At 44.4% G+C, this 14535-nt stretch overlaps 2 protein-coding genes across 4 annotated transcripts in view; both read left to right on the plus strand.

Annotated features, from left to right (window-relative positions):
* The window catches only part of LOC117591349, a 113736-nt gene extending 100686 nt beyond the window's left edge, over positions 1-13050 (plus strand). For 2 of the 3 annotated variants that reach the window (XM_034284575.1, XM_034284577.1), the window contains 2 exons: positions 5514-7318; positions 11609-13050. In XM_034284575.1, coding sequence (XP_034140466.1) covers positions 5725-7318; positions 11609-12786 — 2772 coding nt within the window. In that variant the 5' untranslated portion in view covers positions 5514-5724 and the 3' untranslated portion in view covers positions 12787-13050. The remainder of the gene's footprint in view (positions 1-5513; positions 7319-11608) is intronic. The other variant, XM_034284576.1, reaches the window with a different exon arrangement.
* On the plus strand, positions 12816-14054 carry LOC117591346. The gene is made up of 2 exons (XM_034284571.1): positions 12816-12829; positions 13036-14054. The coding sequence occupies exons 1-2, from the start codon at positions 12816-12818 to the stop codon at positions 13637-13639; spliced, it is 618 nt and encodes a 205-aa protein (XP_034140462.1). The 3' UTR covers positions 13640-14054.
* The last annotated feature ends 481 nt before the right edge of the window (positions 14055-14535 follow it).

A 14535-nucleotide genomic window follows, 5' to 3' on the forward strand; every position in this document is an offset into this window, starting at 1 on the left:
CCGAGTGAAGCAGAAGCAGAGTGTGAATGAGAGAATGTGAAAAGAACAACAAAAGCTGCGGGACATGGTGGGTTTAGCCACTGCAAACTAATTTATTCATTCTGGCTATAATAATGATCCAATCGGATCCCAATTTGGTGTTCTGATAGATATGGTCATTCCCTACGGAATGGCTCTCTAAGTTTTCTTTTATTTTCAAAACTATAGGTTTGGGAGGTGTGCGCCCTTTTGCGTTGGCGGAAGGGGGCGGGGCTCATTTTTTAAATACACATGTAACAGTGTGAGCATACAAAAGCCTGGATGCAAAATTTGGTGGCTCTAGATCCACCTCTCTGAGATCCAGGCGCTCAACAAGAGATCATTTATACATGCTAACGGTATTGTTTCATTTACATTTAAATGCTATGCCTATATGATTTTATTTTATCTAATATATTAAAAATAACGCATTTGAAAATGTATATTTTTTGTATATTATTTGTATATTTGTATATATTTGTATATTTTACATATGTATGTATGGATGTCGTTTCTTTTCGCCTTCTTTAAGAGCTCTGTTCTATGCATGCTCATGGAACGGTTCTTAATACGTGAAACGGATGTGCTATGCAAAGATTCCTTCGGAACACAAAAAAAAACCGGCTCGTTAATTGAATGTGCCGAGCCCTGCCTTAAACTAAAACCAGAGCTGAACATTATCCGTATACATACATGTGTACATGAGCACCGAGAGTTTGTTAATGTGCAAGGCAGGGGTAATTAATTAAGAGTGTGAAAAGATAAAGGAACTAAATTTCTGCTGGCCTATGGTACTCAAAAAGTAACCAAAAGTGAACGTGAAGAGTGGGCTTTATCAAGAAGTGTAACAAAGTGTGTAGCTGGATATCCATCTTAAAAGATTTGGCAGAAACCCTTAAAGATCTTAAGCTTGTCCAAAAAGGGAGTGGCTTACAGAATCGAATGCATTATTGAAATCAGTGCAAATAACACCCGCCTTCAAGTTACCTTGGAAGCCTTTAATGACAAAGGTGGTGAACTCTAAAAGATTATTGGTTGTTGATATGAATCTGTGCTAGGCTATAGATATAAGTGATTTGCAGAGATGTTGCAAGTGCGAAGTTAACATTTCCTCAAACATTTTAGTAAGAGCGACTTGCTACCTTTCTTATGGAGAGGAGGATGGGTGGGTAGAGTGAATAGTTTAAGCAAGGGTCCGCACAGAGACTCGGCACAGAACCTGAGTACACAGCCGGGAACTCCGTAAGGACCCGGGGAAAATACCGGGTTAACCAATGGAAGATCATGGAGTATTGATCTTTCATTTAACAAAGGGTAGAAAATGCCGTTCGACCTTGGTAAACTATATGGATACACATGACCTTAGTAGCTTTCCTGGGAATAGGTGGTTTGAAAAAATGGTGCAAAAAGATCGGCGATTGCCTGATCATTGTTTGCCGACATATTCAAAAATGATGACGAGGATGGATGTGCGGACGTTCTTACTGTTTACTGCTTACTGTTTACAAAGCTGTAAATCTGTTTAGGGTCCTGTGAAAAGCGTATCCTGCATCGAAGGAGGTAGAAATTTGACATAGCTCTTAAGTAACTAGAAAGAGGAGAAGGAGAACCAACTTCTTGAGATTTTTTAACTCTTTGGTGAACCGAGGAGGCTTTCCAGATCTATTCGGACACGAGAGTTAGACACAAGTCAAACATTGTGACAAGTACATTGTAATAAATGTTTGTGCCAAAATCATAATTAAATTATTGAGCTTCGTAAACTCGGCTTTGCAGAAGCAGTAGGCGCGTCCAGATAGCCTACCTGCCCGATCCGATAGAGTAGGTCCAATATCTACCGACACTTCGAAAGTAGGATTATGGCAATCTTCAGGTATAGTGAGCGGAAGTGCTCGTGTTAACAACGCCACGGTTAGATCCGAGACAAAGCACAGATCAAGCAATCGACCCAGGGAATTAAAGCACATGGCCTCGAAGTGAGTCGGCGAACAGCTCATTTTAAAGAAGCTATCCTCTTTGGCATACCTGAATTTAAATCTTTTCCACCCTTAAGCCGTCGGATTTTATTTTGTTTGGTATGAAAGCAGTTAACTCATTTGATGTGAGGTCAGGGGTAAGCCAAGAGAAAAAAATGTTCCGCTTTGGTGGGCCCCCACCAGTGGTTTTGGATTCACAGATCTGGTACCTGTCATGCAATATCCGGTGGCTTTGGACGTTTATTGGGTGGTGGGATCGAAATATAAGGAAAAGATAAAGGCATTGGCGTGGATTTGACGGAAACAGACGCTACAGTCGTAAATGGCTGCATGTTCTCCAATATGATCGATTCTGTAGCCGAAACTGGATCACCTGCAGCTGTCGTTGCCCTTGGGGTGGCAAATTAGGTGTTGCACTATCGGAGTGGGCGGAGACGGTTGATTAGGCACTTGCAGATCCCGCGGAGTGACTTTTTTGCGACTAGCAGACTCACTCAGCAGTTTAGAACCGCTTAATTGAGACTATTTGGCTAGAAGCCGATCGTACTGCTGTTAAAAGCTCACTGCAGCACGAGACAGCAAGATCGAGGATGTGTAGAAAATTATAGCTCAGTCGGAGAGAATATAACCAAGATAGTCGCTAATTTATTGACCATTTTAATGCCCCATGATCGGAGAGTGATCGAAATGTACGGACTCTACCCGCTTACAAAGCTCAATTGACTCGAATCAATCAAAAGAATACTTTTTGACTTGTCTAGTTTATGTCGCTCCCACGTGGTGTAGTGGTTGTGGTGTCCTGCCCAACTTCCGCTTCAACTGTTTGACATTTGAGTGACAGCTGATATGGGTACGCTGCTCCCGCTCCTTCTCTCTTTGTTAAAAGTGGCAGCAGTGTGATCAGAGAGTTAGCAGCGGGCTGTTGCTAACAGCGGGTGCGTTGGCTCTCGGCGCTCTCGCTCACTCTCGCGATCTACGACGTTTGAGCGCTGCGGCTAGAGGGCAGCCAGCATCTGAGCTATCGATTAGTGTTATTTTCGCAGATTTTCGACATTTGCGGTGGCGAAATTTTTAAATACACTTGTAACAGTCTGAGCATACAGCCATCTGAAAGCAAAATTTGGTGGCTCTAGCTTTTATAGTCTCTGAGATCCAGGCGCTCAACAAGACAGACAGATGGAAAGACAGACATGGCTCTATCGACTCGGCTATTGATTCTGATCGAGAATAAATATACTTTATTAGGTCGGAAACGTTTCCTTCTGTATGTTACATACATCCACTTTTGTGCACAAATACAATATACCCCATTCACTCTTCGAGTACCGGGTATAATGAATGGGGTATATGAACATACATATATACACTCATCGCCCACCTAAAACACTCAACAACCTTTCGAGTAAATCTATTTCCTTAACGCATAATAATTCAGCCACAATTTTCATGGGCATTGACTTTGACTTTGACCGCTATGCCGCACTACAGCTGCCACTCAGGCAATGCCTTCTTGGATCAATCAAACCCAGCCGTCAAAGGCGAGCAAGTGCTCCCCACCCAGCTTCTCGACGTAGTCAGGCTCTGAGGCAACGACCCTGCATCCAGCATGGACTTCTTGGATTTCCCCCCAGCAACCTTAGCCACATCCTATCTCAATCTCCATCCTTGTTGTTCCTACTGAAACCGCAGAATGGGCAGAGTGCCACAAAGATGGTTTTGTATTTCAGTTTTTATACCCCGTACTCAAAGAGTAAATAGGGTATATTGTATTTGTGCGAATTACGGTTGTATGTAACGCACAGAAGGAAGCGTTTCCGACCCCATAAAGTATATATATTCTTGATCAGCATCAATAGCCGAGTCGATAGAGCCATGTCTATCTGTCCGTCTGTCCGTCTTGTTTGTCGGCTAGTTTTCAGAGACTATAAGAGCTAGAGTCACCAAATTTTGGCTCCGGACTGCTGTATGCTCGCACTGAAACCAGTGTATTTCAAAAATTAGCCCCGCCCCCTTCCGCCTCCGCAAAAGGGCGAAAACCTCCCAAACCTACAGTTTTGGGAATGGAAGGGAAATGGAATGGGAATTGGGAATGGAAGGGACATTCTCGTGCAGGGAATGGCCATATATATCAGATCATCAAATTGGGATCCGATCGGATCATTATTATAGCCACAGTGGAGAAATTAATTTCCAGTGGCTAAACCCACCCTGTCCCGCAGCTTTTGCTGCTCTTTTTACATTCTCTTATTCACACTCTGCTTCTGCTTCACTCGGCCCCTGCCTCTGCCCTCCCCCTGGCGATGACTCTTCCGACTTTTAACCCACCCCGTCCCACAGCTTATATTTGTTTTTTTTTTTGTGAGGGCGCTGCCTCTGCCGCAAGTCAGCAGTATGTGGGTCTAGGGAAGAGCGGCGAGCGTGTTGGTGTTAGAAGTGTTGTAGATGTAGATGACAGATGAAGAGAAAATATAAAATTTGACAAAACACCGCTGAGGTGCAGATGCACTATTGTCCCAATGACCAGTTTTGGTGGCTGTTTACGCCAAATTAGCGCAAAGGGCTTTTGGCCGGGAGCAATTAGTATTTTGTATAAGTAAAATGAATTTGTAGTATTAAGCTATTGAATTGTTGCATTTACTACATACTCACAGAAGTTTGTTGCTATAGAACATACATGTAATATGTGAATACGATAGAGAAAGAGGAAGAACATGCATTTAATATGTGAATATCGAAATTGAAAAGAAGAAGAGATTAAATTGATTTGAATACCGACTCGGTCGAACAGCAGCACTTGGCTTTTTATTTCGAGATTTTGATTCTGAACTGGTTGCGAGGAGTTGCGGAAACAGTGGCAAAAAGCTAATTTTTAAAAGTTAACACCAAGACACGGTTTTTAACGCTCTGTATTAGAAAAAGAGTGACCATCAAAGTTGCGTACAAGAAATGTTCATAGATGGCGCCACTTTCGAAAAATCTGCTGTGAAACCTAGCGGTCATTATTGCACAGAATGTGCAGGGGAAAAGTACCAATTTTATTGCTGTTTTAAATATCTCATAAATTGGAAAATACTTGGAAAATTAACTGATCCAATTTTTTGTATGCATTTTATTTAGTAGGCTTTTTACTACGTGTTCTGTAATGTGAACGATATCTAGTGGTTGGCGATGTCTTCTACATCTAGATGTAGTCCTGAGTGCCGGGTATAAAAGTTGTGACGCGTAAGAAGCGTCTCACACGTCCCTTCTCGTTTTTTTTTTGAATAGCTGCATGAATTAGGCATTGTATAAGGTATCTTTCATAGAAAAAAAAAATCTTAAAAAAAATTGAAAGCCCTCACTCTATCAGAAAAAGTAGTTTTGGTTCGAACCGGGAAAAAATAATACCTTTCTTTCAGCCAGAGCTCTTCCGCCATTTGTTAATGAGTCACTTTAAGCGACCTTTGAGCACAGAATCCCCCGCCCATCCCTTTCGAAATCCTTATTAATCAAAGAACTTTTTTGCGTGTTTTTTTTCAGGAGGAAACTGCAAGACGCTAGAACAACAACCATAACACAATTTTTGGAAAGTATTGAAAGGTAAAGAACGATTAACAGGAGTGGGAGGGTGGCATTTAAATAAAGTACGTGAAACGCTGACACTAATAGCGAGGAGAAGTGAATAAATAAGAATTAGAACACTGTGGAATTAAAGTGCGATTATTGAGGTCAGTTCCAGTCGTCAGCAATAATGACAGTCCGACAACGGCATCACCCAGGACTGAGAAGGCGAAGTCAGCAATCGGTGACATGCGGAAGGATATGCGCAGGAGTAATGACGCTGTTCCTGGTGCTGCTGTCCCTAGCGCACGAGGCTGTGGGACACATGGACTGGATGCAGAGTTGCAGCAATTGCCACTGCCACTGGAATTCGGGTAAGAAAAGCGCCGATTGTAAAAATAAGTCGCTGGCCAAAATACCGCAGGACATGAGCAACGAAATGCAGGTAGTGGACTTCGCCCACAACCAAATTCCAGAGCTGCGTCGCGAAGAGTTTCTTCTGGCGGGGCTTCCGAATCTCCACAAGGTGTACCTGCGCAATTGCACCATTCAGGAGGTGCATCGTGAGGCGTTCAAGGGTCTACACATTCTGATCGAGCTAGACATTTCGAGCAACCGCATTCGGGAGCTGCATCCTGGTACCTTTGCCGGACTTGAGAAATTGCGAAACGTGATCATGAACAATAACGAGATCGAGGTCATGCGAAATCACTTGTTCGTCAACCTTAGTTACCTGTCGCGGGTCGAGTTTCGTAACAACCGCCTTAAGCAGGTGCAGCTTAACGTTTTCGTGGGTTCCCTACCAATCAGCGCCATCTCGCTGGAGCAAAACCAGCTAACACATCTGCACATGGAGACTTTCAAGGACCTGCAAAAGCTCATGCACCTATCACTGCAGGGCAACGTGTGGAACTGCAGTTGCGAGCTGCAGGCTTTTCGCGATTACGCCATCTCTAAGCGCCTCTACACCCCCCCAACCAACTGCCTGGATCCGCCTCAGCTACGCGGAAAACTGTGGAGCGATGTGCCCTCAGAAAACTTCGCCTGCAGGCCTCGCATCCTCGGCACGATTCGCTCCTTCTTCGAAGCCAACCAGGACAACATAACTCTGCCCTGTCGAATAATGGGCTCCCCGCACCCAAACGTCACCTGGATATATAACAAGCGACCCCTCAACCTCAATGATCACCGAATCCAAGTGCTGAACTCACTGGAACAGCTGCCCCTCCAGCAGATATCACAGGTTATGACTTCCGAGCTGCGCATCTTCGGCGTGCGTGCATCCGATAAAGGCTCCTATATCTGTGTTGCTGATAATAAAGGTGGAAAGGCGGAGGCCGAGTTCCAGCTTCTGGTTGATGGCGACTATGTTGGAGCGGCTTCCGCTTCTGACGGCTTTGGCGGTCTAGGCATGAGCGGCGCTATTGGCGCCTCAACCAGCGATCCCCAGACCAATGTGTTTCTGATAATCTGCCTGATCACAACCACTCTGCTCTTTCTGCTAATCATCGTTGTGCTGACTCTGTTTTGGTACTGTCGACGTGTTAAAACCTACCAAAAGGACACCACCATGATTAGTGTGGATGGCCTGATTTCCTCAAAGCTGGACAAGACCCACAACGGCTCTATTCTAGAAGGCTCCGTTATTATGGAAATGCAAAAGAGCCTACTAAACGAGGTAAATCCCGTGGAGAAACCACCCAGGCGAACTGACGTCGAGAACGTTGACGGCGGCGACGATGGACACGAGATCAAGAAGACTCTTCTCGACGAAACAGTTTATGGTGAGTACAAATACTATTTTGTGACAGAGTTATACAATTGTATATGCCATATCGCTATCGCATTGTGAATTCGCGTTATTAGAGAATTATAGAAGCAACTAATAACACTACTCGAAATAATCGAATTTTTTTTCTCACTTTTTTTTCTGATAGATATCGAGCATACAAATTTTGTAATACACTATGGTTTATTTTTATGACAAAACATTTTTTTAAAGAATTATTTAAAGTCTTTCTTTCTTTCACATAACTTAAGTATCTTAGATCTGGTTGCAAATTGTTTTAGCTTGCCATTCGGGAAATATTCAGCTTTGAAATGCAAAAATGTTGTTGCCCTACCGAACTAGTTCGGAGGGCTGCAACGTCGCATCAGTAGACGAAACAAACGAAGTAACATGAAAGAAAAACCTAGCAGCTAATGTGTAACATGTAACACAACCCTTTTTATACCCAGTACCCGAAACGTAAATAGCTAAATGGATACAGAAGTCGGAACTTTTTTTTTGTGAAGTGAACAGTTAAAAGCAAACAAATTTAATGTTTTTAATTTTACATTTTTTCTACATCTGATATCTGCATCTACGCCAATCCTCCCGCTAACACGCAATATTATTCGACCCTCCCCCCGGATCCACACTCTACACGATGCAGTGGCGAAATTTTGAAATACAACAGTGTGATATCACAGCTATCTCGATGCAATCTCGATTTCGTTGCTGTAGCTGTAGCTTTTATAGTCTCTGATATCCAGGCGCTCATTAAGACAGACGGATGATTCGGCTATTGATGCTGATCAAGAATATACACATGGTGTCGCAAAACGATTCCTTCTGTGAGTCACGCACATTGCTCCCACCACAAAAACAATATACCCTATTTAATTTTCCAGGAACGAGTATACAAACTACGAGAGGAACGTGTGAGACGCTTCTTACGCGTCACAACTTTAATACCCGGTGCTCAGTAGAACATCTGTATCTTAACGGTTTTTTTCAAATTTTACATTTTACATTTTTCTACATCTTTCAGCAACATCTACATTACTTCTCACGCCAACACGCTCCTTTAGCTCGCCCCCCTCCCCTAGAACTGCACACTGCAGAGGCAGAGGCCGCACATTGCAGAAGCAGAGTGGGAATGAGAGAATGTGCAAAAAACAAATTAAAGCTGCGGGACGGGGTGGGTTTAGCCACTGAAAGTTACTTTCTTCATTCTGGCTATAATAATGATCCAATCTGATCCCAATTCGGTGATCTGATAGATATGATTCTTCCATACGGAATGTTTAGTTTTCTTTAATCTTTAAATTGTAGGTTTGGTCCTTTTGCGGGGGCGGGGCTCATGTTTGATATACACTTTTAATAGTCTTGTTTGTCGGCTAGGATAAGGCGCTGCTGCTGTGCTGCCGCTCACGTACACTCGTATTACAGTGATTCCTACCAATACCAATATAGGGAAATCTTCCGTTTTGCGTGTGTCTTCACACACAAACGCAATAACGGCTCGTTAATTGTATGGGTGCCGAGCCCTGATCTGATTAATGCTCACACTGAAACCAGTGTATTCCAAAAATTAGCTCCGCCCCCGCAAATGGCGGAAATCTCCCAAATCTACAATTTTGAAATAAAAGAAAACTAAAAACGCCATTCCGTAGGGAATGGCCATATATATCAGATCTCCAAATTGGGATCTGATTGGATCCGTTATTCCCCACAAATACAATACCCTATTTACTCTTTGAGTACTGGGTATAAAAAGAAACCACTGAGGTACAGATGTATGTACTATTGAGTACCGGGTATAAAAGTTGTGACGGGTAAAAACTCTCAAACATCCCTTCTCGTTATACCCGGTGCTCAAAGAGTAAATATCTCATATTGTATTTGTGCACAAAGTGGATGTATGCAACGCAGAGAAGAAAACGTTTCCGACCCCATAGAGTATATAAATTCCTTTGCAGCATCAATAGCCGAATCGATTGAGCCATGTCCGTCTGTCCTTCTTGTTTGTCGGCTAGTTCTCAAAGACTATAAGAGCTAGTGCCACCAAATTTCCTCCAGACGGCTGTATGCTCACACTGAAACCAGTGTATTTCAAAAATTAGCCCCAATTCCGCCCAAAAGGGCGAAAATCTCCCACAGCTACAATTTTGAAGATACAAGATAGATACAATATCCCACCCCCTCCCACAGCATTTTTTTTCTGTTTTTTTTTTGCACATTCCCTCATTCACACTCTGCTTCTGCCGTGGATCTGCAGTGTGCGGCTCGTTGGGAGGGGGGGGGGGGGGGGGGGGGGGGGGGGGGGGGGGGGGGGGGGGGGGGGGGGGCGAGCTTTAGGAGCGTGTTGGCGTGAGAAGTGTTGTAGATGTAGATGAAAAGGTAAAGAAACAATTTTATAAAAACCGCTAAGGTGTTGTACTGAGTACCGGGTATAAAAGTTGTGACGCTTAAGAAGCGTCTCACTCATTTAATCAAAATTATTATTGAATGATTTTTAAAATATAGCTTATAATTATTACGGTCCCTGGTCTTTAATGCCGTATCACGCAGACGATAACGCAGATGCTGATCCTCTATGTTCGCATGGTCAGGATGATTGTCGATAATAGTGGTAAACAAGTCGGTCCAATCCGCATATCCTCCGCTAAATGTTGGCAACTGTATTGGAAGTAGAGATTATGCTGGCCTATGACGAGGCATGACCGGCAAAAGCAGCTATTGTGTTTTCTAGAACAAACGTAGAATGAGGAGGCATGGTTCCACTTATACCAGCGATTTCCAGCATAAGTGAAGCTTTAAGCGTACTGGCAAGTGTCTCGAAATTGTCAGACAAACTTCAAACGTAGCTTCACAACGAGTAGTTAGTAGTCGCACACAAGATTTCGATGTGTCCGTTGTGAGTCCTTATAGCCAGCCGCCTTATTCCGCTTGCTTCCTCTTGGTTCCTCGATCACACATGGTGCACTGCACTTTTTTAACCTTCGCTTTTATTTGTCCGCGGACACGTCTACTCACGTCTACTACTGCTCTCGCCATCCAATTTTTGTACTCCCGTTTCCAGCCGGTCTCTTGGATTCTGTTCTGCTCGTTTTCTGCCGGCGTTCCCTGTTCTCTCCGTCGGTCCTCTGCCGGCTCAGCTTCGGAGTCGGTGGCTCCTCAGTCCCGTTACAAAAAAATGTGGGGAGCGTACGCTTCTTTACAATTGATATCCAAAGGGCCCACAAATTATTCCACCTTGCCACCTCTTTTCGGCTGTGCGTTGGCGGTATTGTTGTGCATCATTCACAACTGTTTGCTTAAATGTAAAAATTAAACTTTAAATTTAAAAGACATTTTATTCTCTTGAGTAGCATTGGTGCTGGTGAATACTGTCATTACACATTGCCTGTTGTTCGTTCCATGTGGTGGACGTTACTCAGTCAATGTACCTGTGCCATATTGTTTTTTTCGAATTATACATTTGACATTTTACATTTTTTCTACGCCTCACATCTTCATCTACATCTACATAACTTCTCACGCCAACACGATATTTTCGCTAGCCCCCCTCCCCTAGAGCCTCACACTGCAGATCCACGGCAGAAGCAGAGACGCGGCAGAGGCAGAAGCCACACACTGCAGAAGCAGAGTGTGAATGAGAGAATGTGAAAAAAACAACAAAAGCAGAGGGACAGGGTGGGTTTAGCCACTGCAAATTGATTTCTTCATTGTGGCTATAATAATGATCCAATCGGACTCCAATTGGTGATCTGATAGATATGGGCATTCCCAACGGAATGGCTCTCTAAGTTTTCTTTTATCTTCAAAACTATAGGTTTGGAAGGGGTTCGCCCTTTTGCGAGGGCGAGGGGGCGGGCAAATTTTGGAAATACACTATTTTCAGTGTGAGCATTCAGTCTGGAGCCAAAATTTTTTGGCTCTAGCTCTTATAGTCTCTGAGAACTAGCCGACAAACAAGACGGACGGACAGACCGACAGACAGACATGGCTCAATCGACTCGGCTATTGGTGGCTAATCAAGAATATATATATATCTTATGGGGTCGGAAACGTTTCCTTCTGTGTGTTACATACATCCACTTTGTGCACATTTTCCCTTAGAATACCGGGTATAAAAAGCTTTGTATTTAACTTAATTAACTATTTTGTAATTGGTAAAAAAAAAGCTTAAACAAGTTTTACGAGAAAGTTTTACGAAAAAAGGATGAAATACGCGTTGCTCATAAGATATTCAAATAATTAACAAAATCTGCTGAAGAAAAATATAACATATTCTATATTCTTCTAGTATCAAATCGTTTGCAAGAAGATGAGACGCATTCGGTGACATTGTCGGACAAGACGGCCACTCCCCGCTCCAGGCACACCTACGTAGACGACGCCTATGGCAACAGTCTGCCTCCGGATCTGCTATCTTTCCCGGCCCGCGTTCCACCCACCTCCCCTTCCATGCAGTCATCCCAGTCCAACACACCGGATCAATTCCTTTACGGAATACGCTCGGCACCACTAGCTAGCCCCGTATACGCACACATGACGCCGCACGGCATCTACGGAACTACCACCATATCGGCGGCCACAAACGGCTTCATGACGCTGCAGCATCCCAAGGCACGTAACCTGGCGCTAATTGCTTCCAACAACTCGCGGCAGCACCAGCAAATAGCTGCCGCTCTTCACCACCAGCAGGCCGCTGCGTCCCCGTTCCTTCCAGCCCCTGTAGTATACTCGCCGACCACGGCCGTGGTAATGAAACAGGGATACATGACCATTCCGCGAAAGCCACGTATTCCCAGTTGGGCTCCCAGCACGTCGGGAGCATCAACATACCCTGGAACACAGCTTAGCGACTTTCAGTCGCCTACTTCGCCCAACCCGAGCGAGACGGGAACAGAGACCACAGCGGAGCTGCAGGCCGAGCCCGTCTATGACAACCTAGGGCTACGCACCACTGCCGGGGGGAACTCCACGCTGAATCTACCCAAGGCTCTTGGAGCCCAGGGAGCACAGCAGTTGTACTCGATGCGCGATCGTCCCCTTCCCGCCACTCCCAGTCTTACGTCAGTGGTCTCTGCGGCGAATGGGGCCAAGATCTACGAACCCATTCACGAGCTGATCCAGCAACAGCAGCAACATATGCAACGGCAGCATCAACAACCACACATGTATCCCTCAGAAACAGAGTCTCTATCCGGGGGAAAAAACCATGGGATTGCTATAATTCCGGGTGCCAGTATTAGTGCAGCTGGCCTGGGTAACTCCACCTGTTTTTCTTCCTCGATGGTGGCATCAGGGTCCCCCACTCACTCCAGCGTCGCCAACTCCGCTTCACCGAAGATTGCAAAGATACCACCAAGGCCACCACCGAAGCCCAAGAAGAAGATGTCCGTGACGGCGACGCGCAGGGGGCAGGGCAGTACAAGTCAGCTGTTTGACGACGAGGGCGAGGATGGCACCGAGGTTTAGCTTGACGATAAACACGACAATGCATTGGAATGGGAAAGGCCCTGTAAACCCGCAGCAGCAGCCAACTGGAGCCTAAACCAAAAAGAAATCAGCCTATTCTCCTGCCAGCACAAACACCTGGTGACCATTTTCACTTGGTTGTTCCGAAACGAACGCTATTCGCGTGACGTGCGTGCCAAACGACTGATGTAGAATTTAGTAATTAAACCGATAAGCATACGACACGCACGAATATTCAAAATCAAACAGGTACTGCAGCTCAGAAACANAGACGGGAACAGAGACCACAGCGGAGCTGCAGGCCGAGCCCGTCTATGACAACCTAGGGCTACGCACCACTGCCGGGGGGAACTCCACGCTGAATCTACCCAAGGCTCTTGGAGCCCAGGGAGCACAGCAGTTGTACTCGATGCGCGATCGTCCCCTTCCCGCCACTCCCAGTCTTACGTCAGTGGTCTCTGCGGCGAATGGGACCAAGATCTACGAACCCATTCACGAGCTGATCCAGCAACAGCAGCAACATATGCAACGGCAGCATCAACAACCACACATGTATCCCTCAGAAACAGAGTCTCTATCCGGGGGAAAAAACCATGGGATTGCTATAATTCCGGGTGCCAGTATTAGTGCAGCTGGCCTGGGTAACTCCACCTGTTTTTCTTCCTCGATGGTGGCATCAGGGTCCCCCACTCACTCCAGCGTCGCCAACTCCGCTTCACCGAAGATTGCAAAGATACCACCAAGGCCACCACCGAAGCCCAAGAAGAAGATGTCCGTGACGGCGACGCGCAGGGGGCAGGGCAGTACAAGTCAGCTGTTTGACGACGAGGGCGAGGATGGCACCGAGGTTTAGCTTGACGATAAACACGACAATGCATTGGAATGGGAAAGGCCCTGTAAACCCGCAGCAGCAGCCAACTGGAGCCTAAACCAAAAATAAATCAGCCTATTCTCCTGCCAGCACAAACACCTGGTGACCATTTTCACTTGGTTGTTCCGAAATGAACGCTATTCGCGTGACGTGCGTGCCAAACGACTGATGTAGAATTTAGTAATTAAACCGATAAGCATACGACACGCACGAATATTCAAAATCAAACAGGTACTGCAGCTCAGAAACAGATACAGATGCAGACAATACAAATGAAGCATAAACTCAACCAAGAAAATCAATTTTGTAAATTTAAAGAATTCTGATGGAAACCAAGTACGCATGGATATGTATTATGTGTTGTCTCGAGCTGCGGCAGATCGAAATATTTTAGCATTATGTAATCCCAAGTACAACCCAAAAGTACCCACCAATTCAACCCAAAAAATACTCTCTTTTTGTTTTGAGAAGTCTAGTTTTTTTGATGCAAAAATGATAAAAATCAAAATTCCACACACACAGAAGCAAAATTTAAAAGGAGCAAACTTTACTCAAATTAATTTCATCGAAAAATTCAATTTTATTTCTTTTGAATTAAAAAAAAAAAAACAAAAAGTTCACAGAATTGTATAAAAGCAATGCCTACAGTTAAAAATTAAATAATAAATATTTATATATATAAATACACCTAACACTTACACGCTGTATGTATGTATATCAAAACAATTTTTTAAATATATTCCCGCTCTGAAACGTGGGCTATACCATAAAGTAGTATGTATGTATGTTAAGCGCATTATGTTTTATTGTAAGGCGTTTGCACTAGCAAATTTTACAAAACATAAATATTTGAACTAGCCATTCAAATACAAAAATGG

Source organism: Drosophila guanche, unplaced genomic scaffold, assembly GCF_900245975.1.
Source record: "Drosophila guanche unplaced genomic scaffold, DGUA_6, whole genome shotgun sequence".
NCBI lineage: Eukaryota > Metazoa > Arthropoda > Insecta > Diptera > Drosophilidae > Drosophila > Drosophila guanche.